At 37.1% G+C, this 21,042-nt stretch overlaps 1 protein-coding gene across 2 annotated transcripts in view; it reads left to right on the plus strand.

The window, feature by feature from the left end:
• Positions 1-21,042, plus strand: part of COL19A1 (collagen type XIX alpha 1 chain) — a 310,139-nt gene that overhangs the window by 224,792 nt on the left and 64,305 nt on the right. Inside the window, exons 19-28 of one of the 2 annotated variants that reach the window (XM_038554445.1) lie at positions 5,251-5,295; positions 10,959-11,021; positions 14,359-14,394; positions 15,372-15,407; positions 15,502-15,555; positions 16,268-16,321; positions 17,933-17,986; positions 18,891-18,980; positions 19,936-19,980; positions 20,081-20,158. In XM_038554445.1, the coding sequence (XP_038410373.1) occupies positions 5,251-5,295; positions 10,959-11,021; positions 14,359-14,394; positions 15,372-15,407; positions 15,502-15,555; positions 16,268-16,321; positions 17,933-17,986; positions 18,891-18,980; positions 19,936-19,980; positions 20,081-20,158 (555 nt within the window). The remainder of the gene's footprint in view (positions 1-5,250; positions 5,296-10,958; positions 11,022-14,358; positions 14,395-15,371; positions 15,408-15,501; positions 15,556-16,267; positions 16,322-17,932; positions 17,987-18,890; positions 18,981-19,935; positions 19,981-20,080; positions 20,159-21,042) is intronic. The other variant, XM_038554446.1, reaches the window with a different exon arrangement.

Here is a 21,042-nt window from a genome sequence, read left to right on the forward strand (position 1 = left end):
CGATGAGTCAGTTTTCCCTTAAATGAAGATATATGAAGCATTTATAGTTTAGTCTAAAGTTGAGAATGTAAATTTTTTAGCTTTAAGGTTATATATATTTCAAAAAAAAAAAAAAATGGGGGCTGACCAGAGCAGGCAAATGGAGAGTCTTGCCAGTAATAAACCAGGACTTTGAACTTAGCTATTGTCTTGACTAAAATAACTCCAGCTATGTATCCTTATTGCCGTTAGATGACTGAGGCTCACAGGGATATAATCCATTATATGCTCAAAATGTGGCTTTGGAGCTGGAGCCTAACTGGTTAGAGAGAAGAAACCATAGCTTTTCTGCCTGGAACGATGCATTATAACCACTTGACATTAAAAGATTTTAGGCCCATCTGGGAATTAATGGAAAATAGCTTCACAAAGACTTTACTATTTCACTCTGAGAGTAGAGCTGTTTTATGAGCCCCCACCAGAATGCATGGGGAAGGTAGGGCCCACCTTCTCAATACTGACACTGACCAGTATTTCTAGATGATAACCATTTTATCCTCACCCTCAGCTTCACAAAGGAAAGGGCCAAATGCAAGATGCATGTTTTCACTTGACACTGACTTCACCCACCTGCCCCCATCTGTTTTGGAGACTAAGGTGGTTTCATTTGTAATTCATTGCATGCCTGATTGTCTGGCTGTAGCATATAAGAGGAGAGAGAGAGAAAAACATAAGTGAAACTTTCCTGGAGATTAAATGATGGACCATGTATTGAGACATACAAAGTGATATTCCAAGGTTAAAATAATTTTCCAAGGTTAAAATAATCTTCCCTTTTAAATTGGCATTGATTTATGTAATGTCTGCTCTTGAGTCCTGGACCTCAGCAACTCTGCTCTCAGCCATGCAGCCTGGATGCTGCTTCAGCAGCCGCCCGTGCAAGGATGAGCAGCAGGCAACTCACACACTCCTACTCCCAATTCTAAACTAGAAGAGCCCACAGTTCATTCCATCATCCCAGGACTCCTCAAGTGCCAAGGACCCGTCCTGTGGTCCCTGTACAGGAGTTGGTCTTTTCCCCTATAGTTTTCTTCATGTCATCTGATGGGAAAAGCTTAAGCATAAGAAACCTTCTCCCCTCATGGCACAAATCATAAAGGGAATTGGGAGAGAAGGAAGAAAGGAAGGAATAGAGAGATACTGAGGAGGAAGGTTGGGAAGATTATATAAATGTGTTTATACGTATTCTTGCATGCCCATTTGAGGCTGCAAAGAATAAAAGGTAGAAGATTTCCCTCTCCATCACAAAAATAATTTACAAACAGCTGCTCCCACTCTGTAAGATTGTTTTCAAAACAAAGCAACAATGCTGAGAATATTCTTCCCCTTAAGGAAAATCTGCTCACAGTCCAACAAACTGCTCTTCATTGCCTCCAACTCTGGGGATTTTAATAAAAATTTGATAGGCTCTGTCAACTGCTAAAGCTATCTGATTCAGAGCCTCTCACAACAGTCTAGATGGGGAAAAAAGTGTTATCGATGGAGGCCAAGAACAGGAGGATTTGACATTTGATATTGTTTTTAAAGATGCACATTGAAAATGTATAGTTGTGTCATCTTACATCACCACACGAGGTGCAATTTGCAGAGAATCAGTCTCAGCTGTTAGAGATTGATGCTGTGCCTCCCAGCAAACAGTTCTAGTATTCACTTCTTCAAATTGTTGATCCAAAAAAAAACCCATTTTCTAGCAAAATAATCTATTTTTCTTTCAAGTATCAAATCATAACTTCATTTTAATACCCACAGACAGAAAGGACAGAAAATCTTTCTCCAAAAATCCAACATTCAAGGTCTTTCCAAAAGTGAGTGAAACCCAACCATGGCCTAGAAAGTGAAGGCTTCCTTAGAGATACTAAAAGCAACCCTTCTAGGCCCAGAAGATCCTGAAATAAAATTTAAATCCCAATTCCCTGACTCTTCCTATGAACCATCTCCTGTGATTCAACCTATCCATGTCCAGGTACATCCCCTTCTTTTCAGAGAATACCTTCTCCTAGTTAAATGGAATAGCTTGAGTCTTCCCATTGGCCTGACAGTAAGTTTCAAAGTTCCATTCATCATTTCCCACAAGAGAACAAAGGATGTGTTCTGACATCCCCAAATTCTTGAAATGGCCAGACAGATTAGCATCCTCCCCATATTATAACCGTAATCACTTCACCAGAGGATATGTTAAATAAACACATTTAAAACCACGTAAACTAGGGCAGCACAGGTAGCTCAGCAGTTTGATGCCTGCCTTCAGCCCAGGGTGTGACCCTGGAGACCCGGGATCGAGTCCCGCATTGGGCTCCCTGCATGGAGCCTGCTTCTCTCTCTCTCTCTGTGTCTCTCATGAATAAATAAATAAATCTTAAAAAAAAAAAAAAAGAACTTGGAAATCATTACGGCTGGATTGTGGAACGAATCACAGCCAACCTGTGAATGGCTAGCCATTAGAGGAAGCAGGTGAAGGGAAAAAAAAAAAAAACATGTAAACTATTATATTTATTCAAAAGGCATATAAAAACCCATTCAAATAACATGGTACCAAAGTACAAATGACCTAATAAAATTAGAATAGTATCTATGGAAGAATGCTAGATTCCGGAAACACAAGAACTATGTCTCTTATTATTTCTGTAAAGCCAAGTAGTTGTCTGGTACACTTAGTTAGCTTGTAGAAAATGGAGAGCAAAATCTTATATGTCAATGCTACTGAAGTTCAAGGTCAAATTTGCCTTGAGTACTGTTAGCCCAAGAGTGGAGAACAGCTCCAGAGGCCACTGAGGATCCTTGATTAGATGGATTTTCTGGCCTAGCTATTGAATGAAGCAAACATATGGGGCTCTGGTAGGCAGGAAATACCCCTGTTTTTTCCTTTGAGTGTGAAAGCCAATGAAAAATTGAAGATTTTAGAACAATAGAACTTATGGATAGAATAATACGAGCTGGTGCTATAGAGGCAATTTCTCAGCCCATTTACAGCATCTCTGATATCTTGTAGGTTGTTAGGAGGTATGATGGGAGTAGGAAATAAACCAAGATGCTATATTGTAATATGCTCTCACCCAAATGCACTTTGGGTACTCTTCTGCTTCTGCAATTCAAGAGCATGGGGCCTCCAAATCCAAGACTATCTCTTGATAAGTCATGTCATAAACCATAAACCAAAGTATGTCCCAGCTTCCTCAAAATTTCCTGCCTTAAGCACAAGCTCATTTTCAAATATGTCCTTGTATAATAATTTACAGCTCAGAACTTTGAAAATACAATTTTTATTTTCAACTTAGACATCTCAGATCAAAGTTAAACAGGAAAAATGAGAAATGTCTGTCACAAGACCAACAATAACAGCAGTTATAAACTACTTATTTTTGATTGAAGTAGTATGAATATCATGGAAGGCATATTTAAGATGTCAAATTATAGCAACAGTGATCTGAATGTGTGCCTCTAATGTTTTTGTTATTTAAATGTTCCTCTACTTTTTTCTACCAACACATATTTTAATTAAAAACATTTAATAGGAAAATCACATAAATTAGAATTTTAGGTTTATTTATTCAACAGATATTTATTGAGTATTTCCTGTATGTTAAGTCCTGTGCTAGAAATAGGGCATTTAATTCTAGGTCATCATGGAGCTTACATTCTAGTGCAAAAGGTGCAAGATTCTTTAAACAGACACAGAAAACTATAAGGGAAAAATACAATATCCAATGAAAAGATATGAGAGGGGAACCTATCTGGGAGACCTGCAGGAAACTTCCATGAATGGCATTTTATCAACTCCTGAGGGATGAGTAGTTGCTAACTGGAAAGATGGGTGAGAACAAAATGTTGACCTAGAGGTTAAAATGGGAAGTATCTTGATCCAAGTATTTTGGATCAGAAACCAAAAGAAGGCTAATAAAGCTGGAAATTCTGAGGGAGAACAGTGGCTGCCATGATTCTGGAAAGGGAAATGAATTTAAGGCACATTGGACTTTGGTAGCTTTGTTAAGATTTAGAAGGAAGGGGCTCAGGATGTCTTAAAGATATCTCTCTGAACTTATATGGAAAATGTAGGTGTGTGGGGAGCAAGAGTGGATTATAGAATGTCAATTAGGGAGCTACTGCAGTAGTCCTGGCAAGACATGGTGATGACTTTCCTGGAGTGAAGGTAGGTAGTGTGAAGTGAAGAGACTTGAGAAACAGGCAGCCAGACTGAATGACTGATGGATTTGAGGAAAAGGAGGAGGGTAGCCTTAACAATGATACTCAGATGGAAGAAGGAAAACTTCTACAGAAGGGAGAGGATGAATTCAGATTTTCTTTCTTGATTTTTTTCACTTGTAAAATGAAATAACCATGAATTTTAACAAGTAACTCTAGAGATAGATTAGGAAGAAGGCAACTGTTATTACCCCACTTCTAGACTAATGCGTGCTAACATGATATATTTCTCTTGTCTTTCTCTCTCATATATGTGTATGTATTGTTGTATTTTTTAAATCCAGTTTCAAACTTGTTGAATACAATTTTTTTTAGAATTTACAAGTGAATACAGCAAGTAGAAATTTAAATACGTGGGCCAAAACTCAGAAAGAGATGTATGCTGGGTTTATAGATTTGTCTTTGTGTAGATGATACCTAAGCCATGGGAGCAAAGAAGAGTGCCCCAGAGAAAATGTTGAGCCACAAGAATAAAGAATCTGGATAGAGTCCTAAGGAAATCCAACATTTACCCTTTAGGTGAGGGAGGAAGTGGAAAGATCAGAGAGATAGGAAGATACTAGGAAAGTGAGATATGATACAAGTCAAGAGTGTGATGAGTGCAGCCAAGAGGTTAATTGATGGAATGTCCATTATAGTGAGCAACAAAGATATCATTAATAATGTTACAGTGTCATATTCGTGGACTTGCTGGGGACCAAAAGAAGTTGCCAGGCATTAATTTCGAGAAGTGACAATTTGCCCTTGGAGGTGTGATATTTCTCCCAAATCATCTCCTGGGGAGAAGTCACAGAGAAGATAGATAGAGTCTACAAAGTTGAAGTTTTTCAGGAATTTTTCACAGAAGGTGAGAGAGGCAATGTAATCATAAAAAAGCTATTGCAGCACTGTTATCTGACTATATTTTAATGCAGGGGCTGAATGTATTAAAAATAAATGGACTTTTAAAAATTTATATATATGTATAATAATACATATTATTTATTATACATACATATTTTTTTAACCTAGGGAAACCTTGGTGAATATGGAGCTCATGGCCCAAAAGGAGAGAAGGTAATCAGATTTGTCAAAGCATCCAGGGTTTTACATCAATGTATACATTCACACTTGAGAGGGAGGCAGTCCTGCTGCCACATGGGGCGGAGTCCCTGGGGAAGTCGGCCTTCAGTGGGCCCGAGCCTCCCTGCCTCCTGACCAGACAGCAGGATTAGGCACTGAGGCTCTGTTCCTTGGAGAAGACTGTTGAATAGCAGTTGACTGCAGGAGGGGAACATATCTAGGGGGAGTAGTAACAAGGTAAATGAAATTCCAGCACAAGCTTTAATTCATAAAACGACGTTTCATGAATCTGTGTAGGTGGCAAAAACCATCTGAAGATCCCTCTAGCAAAGTGCCTCAGGCTCAGGCTCAGGCTCCCTATTTTTGTGGCTTCTTAAGTATCCAAACATAAGCTGTTGTGGGGGCATTTTTCTTTTGGTGGGGCTTATGGTGTACAATGATAGGTTAACCAAATTATTATTTCAAAACAGTTTTAAAATTAAAACTCTGATGAATTTCCATTGCGTCCTCATCGCCATCCATCAGCAGTTTAATTATATGAGATGTGAAGATGACAGATTCACTTGCCCACTCAGAAAGATGTTTCACTCTGGTTTGATTCTGAAATTGTGATGACCTTGGATTCACTGAGAATGTGCCATTGTCAGAAAAAACAATGCACATTAAATCTACAGACAGAGATGAGTAGGTCTGAAAATACTCTGAGGGAATGTGGCCCTGTGAGTGCTACTTCCATTCATTCACCCAGTAAAAATTCTCTTGATTGAGGGCAGGGTATTTTGACATGAATCCAGGAAAATATGACTTCTGTGCCTCATAAATCAGCGCAACCAATCTATTCAAAAGATCATACATCTATCACCAGAAAATACTGCTAAAAGATAGTCTCAACAGAAACTAGGAACTTCTTTTAGATTGACCATTGAAAATGAAATTTTCTGCAAAAAACATAAATAAAACTTCGACATTCTTAAAAAGATATCCAAGAAATATTGGTTATACAGCAATAATAAGGCATTTATGTGTCTAGGGTTTTACTGCTAGTACATTAGCATTATTTTCTGTAACCAGATAGCTTACAGAATTTTTACACCACCATAACGAACACATTACATTTTAAGCAATTACTACTGCACACATGCAGGCTAACAGGGAGAAAAAGCCACAAAGCTTGTCACATAGGACAGCTGAGCAAAGAAGAGTGTTGTGGCACTTTTAAAGTATTTAAATGATGATTCATTTATTGAAACAAAACAGCTGGCTTCTGTTTTGCTATGTTCATTAGGAAACATATGTTACTTAGGAATTCTTAAGACCTCAATGCTGAGAAATTTGATTCTGTAAAACAGGTGTATTTCAAATGCTAAGGACCTTTTCTATTGCTCAAAATCTATTCTAATTGCTTCAGAATCTTAAGTGGAATTAGAAAAAAGCCAGTGGGATAATTTCCCTCCTCCTACCCAGAGAAATAACCTAGAAGAGTCCACAGGGAACTTGATGCAGTACCTGTTATAAATGTACATATGAAATGATTTGTAAGAATTCTAATTAACGGGAGAAAGACTCTGCCAATAAATAATGCATAAAATAAACTGAAAGACAAGCATAGCACTTGCTGGAAAAATGAAGTCACCTCTACCTATACATAGGTACTAAGTGGTTAGTAACTGTTCTGAATCAATACATTTTTTTTTTAATTATAATGGTGTTCATGGGTCACCATAATAATTTAAAGCTCCTTCAAGCTGCCCTCACAGATCTCTCCTTGCACCTATGGTGGACACTGGTGGACCCTGGCTGCACATTTAAATCATTTGGAGAGCCCTTAGAAATTACCAGTGCTCAGGCCTCATTGATCAATCAGAGATCTGATTTGGTGTGAAGCCCATACCATCTGGTTGATCGGGGGTGGAGTCCATATTGACTCCAGATGATTCTATTTTAGAAGTACTTCAGATGATTCTAACAGGCAACCAGGATTGCAAACCACTGAGTGGTGGAAATAACATGGGCTCTGAGGTCAGAATTGATTGTACCATTAACAGCTATGTCTCCTTGGGAAAATCATTTCTCTGAGTATCAGCTTCCTCATCCATAAAATGGGCATAATTGTGTCTACACAAAGCTGACAGCAGGATTGAAATCAAAGGAGATGAGATGAACTTACCCAAAAGTACAATACCTGACACATATTAAGCTCACACTTAAGATTTGTTCCTTTCTATTCATCCGCTCCAAACTTTCTTTCTTCTTGTAAAACCTCACTTCTCTCTTTGGTATTAGTAATTATTGCCCTCCTTAACACATGGTCTGGCTCAGCTTTGTGTGTCCCACCATAACTTTGACAGAGAAGAACTCACTTTACGTGGTTGAACAAAAGACTTAATCAGTAGTACAATTTCAACACATAAGAGACTTGTGATTGCTGTATATCACTTCTCAATACAAAATAGAATCACAAAACCAGCCTATCATTTAGAACCCAAAACTATAATGAAGCCCCAAGACAAACACAAATAGCAGTAGAATCTACACACAAACCACTCCTGGCTTAGCAGCCACATCCAAGGAGAAACACCAGTGAACACTAGTGGCTATTAATGATAAATGGCAACAAAGACTACAGCAGCCAGGGGACCAGTCCACTGGTGTTGAAATGATCATCTCTGCTCTGCAGTTTTCATGAGACTGGCAGCGTGTGGTGAAGGAATAACATATTTGCAAATAGTTTAAGGAGAGCTGCTCCTTTATACAGACAGTGGAATAAGGTGTCAGAATATCTAAGGACGCCTAAGAAATTAGCAGGTATCTTTTGGGGTCAACTGCCAGAAGGAAAAGATTTAGCCTCAACAGCACAGGCTTTTCAAATAGCATTGAAAGTGTCAAATTAAAGGACAGCTTTTCCTGAAGCTGAGTGAATTCATCACTTGTCTTCTAGCTCATACCACAGTGATAAATCACTGAACATTCATTTTAAATATGAAAAACTATGTCTAAAAATCAGGTATGAAATGCTTTTGTTTCCAGAATTTTATATGAGGGAATAGGTCCCTAAGATTTCCTCTTAGTAAACCACTCATAGAAATGGACCCATGCCTTTGTTGGGTCCTTTCTCTACAATTTGAAGGAGACTTATTTACATGGGTTCAAACATATAGCCCCTATGAATATGATTACTGTTCTTCCTTATACAATCTTCTCCTTCTCCCCTTTGGTATCAAGAGGATGTGATCTTTATAGTAATTCCTAGAACCCTTTCTCTGATTTCTACTATTATATTTTGCAGATCAGTCTAACTACTAGGCATATTTTTCCTTCACACCTATGCACTGGGGATACTTTTTTTTAAAAGATTTTATTTATTTGAGAGAGAAAGTGCACAAGTAGGGGCAGAAGGAGAGGGAGAAGCAGACTCCCCACTGAGCAGGGAGCCCAACGGCTCCATCCCAGGACCCCAAGATCATGACCTGAGACAAAGGCAGATTCTTAACCTACTGAGCCACCCAGGCACCCCTACACTGGGAATTTTAACACATAGCAGATGAGAGACAAGAAGGTCACTCTGCACACTGTAATTCTCAGACAAGGCCAGTTGTTTATTTTGTCTTTAAAACCAAGAGCAGTTTGCTTTTTAAATATATCTACCAATTTTGCCCTCTTCTTACTTTGGATAGAATTTATCATAACTAGAAAAAATGGCTTCTGCTACAGTGTGGTAAGTATAGGACTGATAACTGTACACTGGATATTTAGATGATAGAAGGAAAATGCTTATATTAACAAAATCAAGATTAATTTTACAAAATATATTCCACAAATCTAGAAGAATCCTTTGAAAAATACCATCTTGTTTATCAATTACATATGACAAATTCCATCTTCCTCTAGTGTAAAGTCACAAGATATTGATTTCAATAGCAAAGTGGAAATAAGCCAACATTTTTAGGACTGTAATAAATTTTTGCTTGAAGTACTTTGGGTAGCCTGTTGTTTGAGGCTTCAAAATAAACAGATAAACATATTCATAGAAGGGAAAAGAAATGAAGATGTGCACTGCAACCTTGTTTATAATAAAGAAATCTAGAGATAACCCAAATAGCCATCAGTGGGGCTTGGTTAAACCCCTGGTATGTTAACATTATAGAATGCTATCCAAAAAAAAAAAAAAAAAAAAGAATGCTATCCAGTGGTTACAATGAGTGAACTAGATTTATATGTGTTAATAGAAAGGGATATCAAAAACAACCTTGAGTGGAAAAAGTTACAGAATATAATATATAAAATAAAGCTATTTATGGGATTCGTTTTAAATATCCCAAGTAACATATTGTTTATGATTATGTATGTGCAGTAAAAGTGAAAAAATATGAACTGAGAATATAAATAGTGCATTTAAGAGAGTGGCTCCCTCTGGGATAGAAATAGAGGGGGAAATACAGGACATTTCTTCTTTGTAAATGTTTGTATTTCTGTCATTTTGGGTGCCTGGTACAGAGAGGTTTGATGTATTCCACCTTATGTTTTATGTAGATTTTTTTTTCAAAATAAAAAATTTACAAGACATATGAGAAAGGTATATGCCCAGAAATGCAATGGTGAGCATCAATTTGCAAAAATGCTTTTGAGGTTAGAATAAAGCCAACATACATAGCTTCCAGTGGCTATGTTTACCTTAACCCTCATGTGGTATTCAAGGATCTCAGTAGATGTTAAAAGGAAGCACAACACTAGGACTCCTCCAAAGTCTGATTCGTGATCTATTTCCTTTCCGCATTATTATTTCTCAATTGTATTTCCTCAGAATACTTTTTATATGTCACGTACAAACCCCTCTTCAAGATCTCTGACCAGAACATCTTAGACATTCCTAAGCTGCTGTTGCCGCATCTATAAGAATGCTTTCTTTGTCCACAGCCAGTCATTTAAGTGATCATATAAATGCCGGAAACAGCTGAGAGATTCACTTTTCTTCCTATGGCTCTCTCACTCCTTCACCTCCCCCGCCTAAAAAAAGAAAGAAGTGTCTGAGATAAAAATAAGTCCAGATCATTATGACAATGTAATAATGTCTTTAAGGTTACACACATAATTTTTTTTTGGCAAAACAAGAAAATTATCATTTTTCCTTCTCTGGACATCATTCCTTGAAAAATAGTTTTTAAAATAGTGAAAGGGAATAAAGGGGAAAGGAGAGAAACTGAGTGGGAAATATCAGTGAGGGTGACAGAACATGAGAGACTCCTAACTCTGGGAAATGAACAAGGGGTGGTGGAAAGGGAGGTGGGTGGGGGATGAGGAGAGTGGGTGACGGGCACTGAGGGGGGCACTTGATGGGATGAGCACTGGGTGTTATGCTATATGTTGGCAAATCAAACTCCAATAAAAATATATTAAAAAAGAAAAGAAAAATAATTTTATCTCACATTAATTTTAAATATCATAATGAATATTATGGATTTCTGAAAGAGCTGAAGGCATTGTGAAGTGCTGACAAAACATTATCATGCAAACAGTCTAACTAGTTTCAGAACTAGTTTATGATCTCTTGGATGATAGTAGAGAAATTCCATGCTTGATAGGAGCACAAGCAATCACTCTGAACCCAACAGTATTCTTCTGACTTCATGCAAAATCTCTCTTCTACTTTTTCTCAAAAGGGTGAAACTGGACAACCAGGATTCCCGGGATCCATTGGCCCGAAAGGTCAAAAAGGAGAATCGGTAAGTATGAAAGCTTTTAGGACAAAAGAAGGATATTTAAAAAAAATAGAATTAAAAGCTTTTTTCCTAATGAGCCCCAGTTCCATGAGCTTTGTTTGCTCCTGCCTTGGCAAACAACAATAGATCAAATATCTATGCAAGGCATGAAGTCACTCAGTCTATTTTTTTAAAAATGAAATAGGTAGGCTGAAAAAAAAAAAAGAAATAGGTAGGCTGTTATCACCTCTATTCTTCACATGAGGTAACTGGGATCCAGAGAGGTTAAGTAACTTGCCTTAGGTCACACAGCTAATAAATGTTAGAGCTATGAATCACACTTAGGTAGGCTGATTCTAGAAACCAGAGTTTAAAAATTACTAAGCTGCCCTGCTATAACTAAACAGTACAGCTATAATAAATAATAAAGTCAATATATCAAAAGATTAGAGCTAATATATCTAAGAAATTAGAAATGTGTATCTATATGCTCTTAGTATACCTTCTGAAGTTATTTTCCTTCCTTAGTTTTTATAAGATCAAAGTACCTTCTCAAGCCACTTTTCAGTATTACTGAGACCACTTTCTTTCAAGATTTAGTTCTTGTGGTAGAAGAAAATCTAAATTATCATTTATATCCAAATCGGACTGGCTTAAAAGATTACATGAATTCTAGTTAAAAATAACTTTTTAAAACTCTGCTAAAAGACAAAAACAACCTACTGCAGCCCATAAGAAATGGCAAGAATCAGACTTCCATGTTTCATCTTTATTAAAAAGTATAATATTTTTTAAAAATCAATTTTCCCTTTTTCCTTGTCAGAGGGAACAAAGGACTTTGGTTTAGCAGGGATAGTGAATGCAGAGGTCACTAAAATGTCTGTGTGCCAGATGGAAACAGTATGAAATGCATTTAATATTACAAAGCCAAAATTTGTTTATGTATCTGCATAGGACATGTTTGACAATGAGAGTATCTTCTCTGTATTTACTCTTCTTGTTGTGATTATGTGAGATGATAAAATGCCTACATGATGAGATTAAGTGAGGTGCATGACATTGGCATGTTGACATAGCATTAGGATACTACTGACCTGGTGATTCATCAGAAGGAGGATCATCCACTTCTAGACTGCAGTCAACCGTCGATAACAAATCATGGAAAAGGGAATCACAGATAAGGGGGAACTACTGAACATCTTTGCCTGCTTTCCTCTCTGCCCCCCACATACGAGAAACACATTTTTACATTATTATAGAGAGTACTTTAGCTCTTTGTGGTCTCAACCTTTCTATCCCAGAACAGAATCCGGACTTGACTTGGCAAAATAAACAGAAGGCCCGAAAAGAGGAATGGTTTTCATCGAAATTTGGATTCTGAACCATTTATCCTGAATGGAAGTTTCTCCTTCACTACTGGATATTTGGAATATGACTATATGCATCACATGTTAGAGCTTATAGTTATAGATGAGTTTACAGATCAAGAAATAGAGGTTCTTCAAAGGCAAGTGACTTGACCAGATAGTAACCATTGGAACTAGGACTAAATATCAAGTCTTGAGATGACCAGGCTCCTAGTTTTGTTTTGTTTTGCTTTTAACTTGTTGCTTTAATCAATGTGGATTCACAGTGGCTCTAAGTAAGCCTGAGATAAGCAAGTGACATGAGCAAAAATAAGCAGTTATATAAGCAATGAGGCCCATTGCTCATATCTAAATATCATCTCTTATCTTAAAAATCAAGTAGAATTTTTGAATTTAAGGCTGACAGATAAGAATATAAATAAAGCCCTGATCTAATATTTAGTAAATAAACAATAATAAGATATTTAATCACATTGGCTAGATACAGGGCATATTATAGTAGGCAAGGTTATGCTAGGTAACAAATTAACCCTGAAATTTCTCTGGCTTTATGCAAGAAAGGGTTTTCTCTTGCTCATGCTACATACCCAGTATGGTTGGATCAGGAGGAGTGGGTACTGACACCCACTGCACTCAGGTACAAGGCTGATTACCACCAGGTAACTAAGCCATCTGGAATACACAATCTCAGTCACCACGCAGGGGAAATGGGACTGGAGAATCATAAATGGGCCTCAGCCTGCCAGGAACACATATCGCTTCTGCTCACATGTCATTGCCAAAATTAGCTGCATGGCCCCAGGTAACAGCAAGGGAGTAGGGAAGTATGGGAGAGAAGAGTTGAGCCCTGTCGTCCCTAGTACATAGGACATGAGGTGAAAAACACAGGGGTTTACTTACTAACCACTTATCTCCTATTAGTGATTTATTTAAGGGACTCACAGTCCCTAAGAGGACCTTCAAGAATAATATTATCTAACATATCATTCTCACACTTTCTCTTGACTTTCATATGCACAAGAAAAAATTTTCTAAATGTATGGTTTCCATCTTATTGTCACATCACTCACTTCAAATCATAAGTAAATCAAATTACAAATAAAATCAGACTGAGCAACCAAAGCCTGGGATTAAAGTCAAGCTGTTTAGGTTTAAATCCGGAATGATCTCTCACTGGCTATATAACCTTGGGGAAATTACTTAACATCTCTGTGCCTCAGTTTCCTCTAATCACACCTACCCCAGTGACATGTAAGAATTAACTATAATAGTGATTAGATCAGTGCTTGATACATTATAAGGATTTAATGAACATCAGCTATTATTGTTATATCTGTATAACTTGAAACTCTCTAATAAACTTTTACTAGGTACCAACAGAGTACACCAGAATGCTGTGATAGTTGAGATGAATTATATCCCTACATTCACAGAGTTTATAGGCAAGATAAACAAGGAGACATAAAGTGAGTGAATGCTATTTTAGGAGAAATAACTCATAGTTACTCAGAACCTTTCTGAGTCTCTTTCCTCATGCTTAAAATGGGACCATATCTTCCTCCAAGCATTACTGTGAACATTAAATGAAATCATGTCCATGTAACTTCAAAAAGAAAAGCTAAGAAGAAAAAGCATGTGAGTGTGTGTACATGTGTGTGTGAGAGAGAGAGAGAGAGAGAGATCATCTCTGTGAACCATGCAAGAGGAAGCTTTGGCCTTGGGCAGCATTCCAATTTGTTCCACTTAGGATTCTCAAAATAGTATTAGAATGATTAACTTACTGTTCTCTTGGGAATATGAAAGAGTTTTTTAATTAATTTTTATATGCTTCCTTTAAACTGCACAAGTGGACTATGTGACATTCTGAGTCATTTTCAAGGCTTCTTTGTGACAGAGATCTGAATTTGGCCTGCAGGATTTATCCACATTTGGTTTTGGACAGTTTATTTCTCAAAATGTTCATAAATGATTCTGTTTTCTACCCATTTTCCTAGGGGGAGTCTCTTTCCAAAGGTGAAAAGGGAGATAGAGTAAGTAGATGTTTTATCACTATCTTGGGTCTTCTACTTCATCAATTTCTATCTCTCTGATTTCTCATATGTATACTTTGGAGTCAAATACATTTGATAAAATAAGCTCTCTGAGCATTTTACTTTTTCCTCTGTGAATTTTGACTCTTTTATTTTGATAAATGAGAAATTCTGAACCCAGTTAAGTTTGTCATGTGATGACACTTTACCACTTGGCTTGGGTAGTGTATATTTTCTTTGACCATTACCATTTGTGATTAGACATGAATGTTTTGAAAGATATACATTTAAGATATCTAAAATACAAAATGAAAATCCAAGATTTTTTTTCAAAAATTCTGTTAATGATACAAATTGAATTTATCAAACAGGATGATTTTATCAAAGGGATCCAGAAGTCATGGAAATAAGGAAAGCAAACTCATAATAGACAGTATTGTCCCTTTTTGTATGACCTTAACTTTTTTCTGTTTTTTTTTTTTTATTAAGTACATATACCCAATGATGGAATCACCATAACACAAATTTTACTTTCTTTTCCTCCTTCATCTGAAGTTTTAATTCTCTGAGATGTAAGATTAGCTGACAGCAAATCATGACAATGTCACCTAAGTGGAGAATGAAGTGATTACAGAGTCAAAGTGATACTGGGCAATAAACTGTTATAAAAAAAGAAAGATATCCTGAAGCCAATACTACACTACATGTTAACTAACTTGAATTTAAATAACATAAATAAATGAAAAAAGAAAATAAGGAGTTATTGTTTACTTATTAGCAGTAAGTATTTTAAATCATGTTTTAGAATGCCTCTCCCTAACTTCATCATATCATCCATATTCCCCCCTTTATTATACATTAATTACTAGAAATGCAGATAAATTCAAGTATTAGAGATGCTCATTCACATCTGAGTTTAAGCATTACATAAATGGTTTGGGTTTTTTTTTGTTTGTTTGTTTGTTTGTTTTTTACAGGGAGAACCTGGGCTAATAGGATCACAGGGAATAAAGGTAATCTCCTGACCTTCTTCATTGCATCTCCAACCCAATGAGATTGTGGAGATTAAAGTAACCATTTCACTTTCCTTCCTACCCATGTGTTCAGGGCGAACCTGGAGATCCCGGTCCCCCTGGTTTAATAGGAAGCCCAGGACTAAAGGTATATAAGAAATAACTGAGATAAAAGAGGAAATAATTTTGGATTATAGCCATTTCCGTGTAAAACAAAGTGCTCTGGTGTGCCACTCATTTTCTTCACAAATATTCTCAGAGACTTTATCATGTTTCCATGGTGATTTTCCCCCCACTGACTGCATTTATTACACACATAGTAATTGTGCCTTTTGGTTCACAGTAGGGTTTTTAATCTCATTTTCAGAGCATACTCACAATAGCATCCCTAAAAGCTTTAGAGTAAATAATGTGAGCAAAACCAATGACCCTGAGCTATATCTTTAAAGTGAATGGGATTCAAGATTCAATCTCTAAGCTTTAAAGTAAATGGGATTCAAGATTCAATCTCTAAGCCAAAATTATGCAGATGCTTGAGTTCCCCATGTAGAATTCCACAGGACTGTCCCAAGAAAGATCAGCTGTCAGGAGGTGCAGGAAAAATTAATGTGCTGTGCTCCCACCAAAGTGTAAGGCAGGTTATCCTGGTGTCACTTGCTGGTGGGAAAAGACCCATTTAAATGAGAACATCTTCAAACTATCTTTGTTTAGTCCAAGCACATTTCAGAATTACTCAGAGAAGGTAGGATGGTAGAGAGCTCGTCTTTCTGCAGATAAAGGTCATACCATGTTTTACGTATATTCAGGTCTGATCTAATTTTTTTTAACAGAGTTGAAAGATATATCACCTTCTCTTTCAGGGTCAAGAAGGACCTGCAGGCTCTATGGGACCCAGAGGACCACCAGGAGATACTGTATGTATAGCACATACAGGTGTCTTTGATATGTGGAAATTAAATCAATGTCTTAAAGAATTTCTACATCTTTCATGTGACTTAGTTATACTACCTTTTCCAAAGATGTGGGTCATCTCTACTACCAAAACTGATGACACTTGATGTCAGGGGTTATTAGGAAGGTCAATTAACCATCTTAATCAATTAAGACTCACCAAAATCCTCACTTGAGCAAAATAAGAGAAATAGTTGACCATAACTTCTTGGAAACTGAGCTCTATCTGACCACAATTCTAGCACTTTCTATGCAACTATTAGAATCTTTCCTTTTCCCATCATCTTGGGAATAGTCCTGTGACCTTCCTACATTTATATGAGGTCCTTTTGAATATTATTAGCCTAATAAATCAGTCTTTGGAAGTCAAATTAACTAAATTATCATTTTGGACGTGCTTGTCAGTGGTGTGCCACCAGTAACAGAACTTGGAAACATCAAAAGAAATAAGGACAACTATGAAAGCAAGCATTTTCATTATGTATGGCTTTGGCTCAATTCTCCATCCAAAAAAGATACTTCTTAAGCTTTTGTTGTTTTCTTGCAAGAGCCTCTAAAAAGAATAGGTCTTTAAGCTGAAAATATTTCTATAATGCTATTGGAGAAAAGTCTTCAGGTTACATTATTACCTAATTCTAGTGGTCTCACTATTCTCTCTGTCTCTGTTGCTCTCTTTCTCTATCTTTCATGTCTTTTAAATGCATTTTTCTATCCATTCCCCCAGATAAGCCTTTTGTCCCTTGGACAACCACCCTAGCCTGGCCTTCTGACAACTTGGGAGTTAAGACTCGCCATCATCCTCACTTGAGCAAAATAAGAGAATTGGCTGGCCATAATTTCTTGGAAACTGATCTCTATCTAGCCACAATTCTAGCACTTTCTATGCAACTATTTGATCTCTCTTTTTCCCATCAATATGGGAACAGCCCCATGACCACCTGCTGTATTCTCCATGCTTCCTGACCGAGCTTCCAAAGGTCTCTTTTTCAGTGCATTTGTTCTTCTTGGTACTTTGAACACTCAGTTTGTGAGCAAAGCTTTTTGTTGCTCCCTCAAGCCATTTAATGAGCCGGTATGGATGTACCTAGTGAAGAGATCTTATGAAGAGAAAGAAAATGCTGGTGGCACAGGTAGAACCATAGGTTGCCCAAGAAGTGAGATTAAGTGATAGCGGCTGGAGCTAATAAAGAGAATAAAATCAAAAGAGAAAGAGCCAGTGTTGCCAAATAGAGTAAAAGTATATTTTCCTATTTACCCCATCATCCTTCTAAATCATAATGTGATGCTACCAACTACCGTCCTTCCACCCTTTCTTGGGAATAATATGGATGGGGCATTTGGTTCAACTTTCCCTTATTTGATTTCTTTTCTATTACTTCCAGGTCACTTTGCTTGAAACAACAAGCCACATATTTTCACTAATATGTTTTCCTTTTTAATAGGCCCAAATCAATCCATCCCATTATAGTTTGTATCTTACAATTCTGTTCTCCTGACAAAGACTCACAGATAGAAATGCTCTTATAATAGGAGATACTCTAATTGTTCTTTTCCATTAATTCTGAATTTTCTAGGGCTTGCCAGGAGAACATGGTATCCCGGGAAAGCAAGGCATTAAAGGAGAAAAGGTATAGCTCCCATTTTAGCCATTTTGTAAATTAAGTAGCTAGGTTGGAGGAGGAGCCAGAGGATCATCAGGGCTTTGGGGGAGAGAAGGGGTAGGACAAGGCTGCTGGGATTGTGCAAGAGACAGATAGACACATAAACTACAACGTGAATGGTGCCCCCTGGAGTTGTGCATGCGACAGCCCTCGTTCTGACACAGAAATACAAAGTGACAAGATGGGGATCCCTGGGTGGCGCAGCGGTTTGGCGCCTGCCTTTGGCCCAGGGCGCGATCCTGGAGACCCGGGATCGAATCCCACATCAGGCTCCCGGTGCATGGAGCCTGCTTCTCCCTCTGCCTATGTCTCTGCCTCTCTCTCTCTCTCTCTCTGTGACTATCATAAAATAAAATAAAAAATAAAAAAAAATAAAAAAAAACAAAGTGACAAAATGGACTGATTCACAGATGAAGACCTCAGGACCCAGAAAGTCTGTTTCAAGCTCAGCGACAGATTCTGGAGTAGATCCGGGAAGTCTCTATCTTTCCGGACCTGTTCCTTGTTGTCTACATGGAAATAATATATTAATATTGAACCTTTACTCACAAGTAACTTAAAGATAACATAAGAATCATCTAAAGAACTTCTGGATAGATGTCCCTTTTGTGCATGTATTTATATACATGCATATGGCATGATAATTGCTAAACTTATAACATTACTCATCACAAAATCAAAATGCATTTAAAATAACTAGAACAGTGCCTTGCATGAATGAGGCCCTCAGTACATATTGTTGAATGAGTAAATGAATGAGAAAATGAAGTTTGGCTATGATGATACCTTAAAGCGATGGAAACTACTCCCTGCACATCTCCCACCACAAACCCGAGCAATGAAGTAAAGATCTTAACCTTGTTTTCCTCAGGGAGATCCAGGTGGGATCATAGGCCCTCCTGGGCTGCCAGGTCCGAAAGGTGAGGCAGGTCCTCCAGGGAAAAGCCTGCCAGGGGAACCGGTAAGTACCAGCCGTCTTAATATCTCCCTTGAAAGTTCACTAATTTCTGCTTGTATGTTACCAATTTCAGATCACAGGTATAGGAATAAGGTGAAGTCTGCAGAAAAAGAAATATTCATCTTGTTCTTTAGGTCAGAGTTCTAACCTCTTTGGAAATCTGATAGAACTGAAGGGATCTCTTCTGAAAAAAAAAAATCCACATACTCATTTTATGTAGAGTTTTAAAAGATTCATAAGCTGCCCCCCTCCCCAAATCTTCTGCATGAATTCTTTAGGGTCAATGGAGCTAGTAAGATAGACTAGTTTAAAATCACAAACCTTCCTAGGATGCTATTGTTAAAATAGAAGAACTATTTCTGAACTTTTCTTTCCGGAGGTTCTGCAAGGATGGGCATTCGTGGTCATTTGCAGAACATGTCCTTGTGGTCCGGGCTATTTCCAGGACATAGAAAAACTGGATACCTGAAAAATCTAAAGAACCAATATGCCTATTTCACATACTTTTTCCCTCATCCTCTTTGATGTTTTATACTAATTGTGAATAATAAATAGTTCTCAATATCAGATGCCTCATTTTAAAGATAAAAACATCGTTTTTATTTTATCTTAATTCCTGTACATAGTGTTATATTCGTTTCAGGTGTACACTATAGTGATTCAACACTTCCATAGATGACTCAGTGCTCACCATGATAAGTGTACTCTTAATAGTCTTCACCTGTTTCACCTATCCCCCCACCCACCTCCCTTAAAAATGAAAACATCTTATATTTTAAAGTAACTATACAAAATCTATAACCTAGGGAAAGTTGTATTCCCTCTACTTTATTCTTTGACAGAAAAGCGTTTGTTCAAGAATAAAGCACAATGAAACATTGTTGAGTTATAACCTCCAAAATGCTTTTAACCTTTTTAGAAAAAGAAACTTATTTACCTCTTTTTTTTCTTCTCTTAGGGATTAGATGGAAATCCTGGAACACCCGGTCCTCGCGGGCCAAAGGTACGAAAATATCATAGCTAATTTCTAAAGAATTAATAATAAAATACAGAAATTTTTTGTAGCTTGAGCCTCATACTAACAGAAGCCTCTTGTTGCACAGGGTGAGCGAGGACTGCCAGGGGTCCACGGTTCTCCAGGTGACAGAGGCCCACCAGGGGTGGGAGTTCCTGGCCGAACAGTAAGTGAAATTCCATCAAGCTCTTAAAACCCTGTTGGTTCCAATAATCAAATAAAATCCAGTGACAAATTTGAATCAGGAAAAAATAATAAAATGATCAGAGGAGGAAATATAAACACTAGTCAGAGTGAGAGAATTCATGAGCCTTGAGGTTACATCACCGAGCACAGGGATGGTGTTGTTTATTGATGTACACATGCTGGACTCATGTACACTGATTTTGGGTTATAAGCAGTTATTTTACCCTTTATTCCTCTATTCTATATATTAAAAAGTACAAATTAATGTTTGAAAGATTATACAAATATCTGAGATTAAGTTATATATTACTGTTTGATTTTAGTGAAAATAAAATAGTTTTTAGTGAATTTAAAGTGGAGTATGCATAAACAATATAATATCAAAAATCTCTTAAGTAATATCTTCAGGAGGAGAAAATATAAGTCATTTATAATAGGGTAGACAGAAAATGTGCAGTTTTTTAAAATATGTTTTAGCTACAAGAACAGTGCCTGATAGTAACAACCCCTGTATGTGTACTTGTTGACTAAATAGTAGTAAGAGGTAGAACTTTTTATTTCCTATGAAAAAAAGGAGAAGATTCTGAAACAAGAAAAGTAGAATTCTAATGACATTAGTTTGGGAAATTGGCCTTGTAATGAAGTTATCATGAGAGCTAAAAGAAAACATAGTGAATAGGTTACATGTGTGTGATTGATTCTCTGGGGCAAGAATATAAAAGACCACTGGAGATGGGAGATTAAACACAGTATAAAAAAAGGATCAAGAAATGACTAAAGAAGTGAAGGAGGTTGAAGGAGAAAATTAAAAAGTTTATTAAGGGCACAGTATAAATAGAAAGGGTGCAAACAGTAGCTTTGACA

Source organism: Canis lupus, chromosome 12 (assembly GCF_011100685.1).
Source record: "Canis lupus familiaris isolate Mischka breed German Shepherd chromosome 12, alternate assembly UU_Cfam_GSD_1.0, whole genome shotgun sequence".
NCBI classification, from domain to species: Eukaryota; Metazoa; Chordata; class Mammalia; order Carnivora; family Canidae; genus Canis; species Canis lupus.